Consider the following 1,429-nt stretch of genomic DNA (forward strand, 5'->3'; position numbering starts at 1 on the left):
CGTACACACACACTCACACACACACACATTCGTACACTCACACACACACGCACGCACACGCACACACTTTTTATGGTGGTAATGACCAGCCCAACCCTTAGAGCAGGAGATCTTTCCTACCTTAGCTGTAGCCTTGATATCCGTGATATTTATAAACCACTGCTTGCTGGCTCGAATCAGGACAGGTTTCTTAGTTCTCCAGTCACAGGGATAGCTGTGCACAATGCTCTCTTCTTTCAACACATTCTTAGTAGCCTGAAGCATCTTTATAACTTAAAAAAAATTCCCATGAAAAATAACTTAAAAGTACTCTTAACAAACTTGCAGCATTTGAGGCTTCTAGGAAGAACTGGACCTGGGCAGGGGTGCCAGTGAAAGGAACCCCATCTCAGGCACGGTGTGGAGGTGGCAGAGGCACCAACTCCATGAACCTGCAATCAGACTCCAAACTGCTCCCCTTCTCACTCCATGAAGACAGAAAAGCAAACCAAGGCTCAAGGCCCTGCCTGACCAGCTATTTGCAAAGCTTACTGATAGAGTGGCACTGTCTGATTCACAGGCAGCATCTACCCAAGCTTGGTTTCTATCCCGACAAAAGCAATATGCTGATTATCTCTGTAACACCTCCCAACCAAAAAGCATTGCTTCTGACAACTATCTTGATTTGCATAAACAATTAAAATAGATTTGAAACAAAAGACGGTAGATCCAAAGCTTCAGTTTGAACCATGACTAACCAAATGAGGTTTGTTCTGACTGGAAGGATAAAAAGTGACCAGGGATCCTGCTGTTGGTTTCTAGCAGAAACATCCTGGATTACTGTGGTGGTTTACTGGCCCCATTATCAACAGATGACACCTACCCTCATCTGTTCCCTCTTTAAGTACAGCCTTGTTCTGAAGTTCAGGGCCAGCAGCCTCGGTGAACATTCCATCTTCATCCACTAGACAGTCCTACGATGTACCATTTGAACAGTTAAAGCATAGAGACAAGTTACCTTATGGCAATCTATAGTAAAACAACATATTTAAAGCATCTCAATACAGTCTATCTTTTCTCTACTTTAAAAACCTAAATATTTCTTCCTCTGTCAATAAAAATTTCTAAATTTTATATATTGAAACCACCAAAGACAAAAGCACATATCTAAAGTTTAATATTGGGAAATACAAGTATTCTAAACCATCTTAAGGTGGTCTCTCTTATTTAGAGATCACTGGCCGTACACCCCTCTTCACTTGCATCCCTCTTAACCAAATGGTAAAAGTTGCTAAGTAAAGTGTGTAAAAGAAGCTCAGGAGTTTACAAAGTGCAAAGCTTAACCATCCCCTGCAATAACTCAATGAAAGCCACTTGCCATTATTTGGAGGCTGAGAACAATGTGTTCTGTGACTCAGCATCAGTACAGCTGTACTGTGTATACAGTATA

General features: G+C 41.6%; 1 protein-coding gene across 1 annotated transcript in view; it reads right to left on the minus strand.

Moving 5' to 3' along the window:
• Iars2 (isoleucyl-tRNA synthetase 2, mitochondrial) overlaps positions 1 to 1,429 on the minus strand; it is a 40,834-nt gene that overhangs the window by 31,124 nt on the left and 8,281 nt on the right. The window contains exons 10-11 of the mRNA XM_028759763.1: positions 863 to 953; positions 121 to 272 (exon numbers count right to left, since the gene is read on the minus strand). Coding sequence (XP_028615596.1) covers positions 121 to 272; positions 863 to 953 — 243 coding nt within the window. The remainder of the gene's footprint in view (positions 1 to 120; positions 273 to 862; positions 954 to 1,429) is intronic.

The sequence above is a fragment of the Grammomys surdaster genome, unplaced genomic scaffold (genome assembly GCF_004785775.1).
Source record: "Grammomys surdaster isolate TR1022 unplaced genomic scaffold, NIH_TR_1.0 130, whole genome shotgun sequence".
NCBI lineage: Eukaryota > Metazoa > Chordata > Mammalia > Rodentia > Muridae > Grammomys > Grammomys surdaster.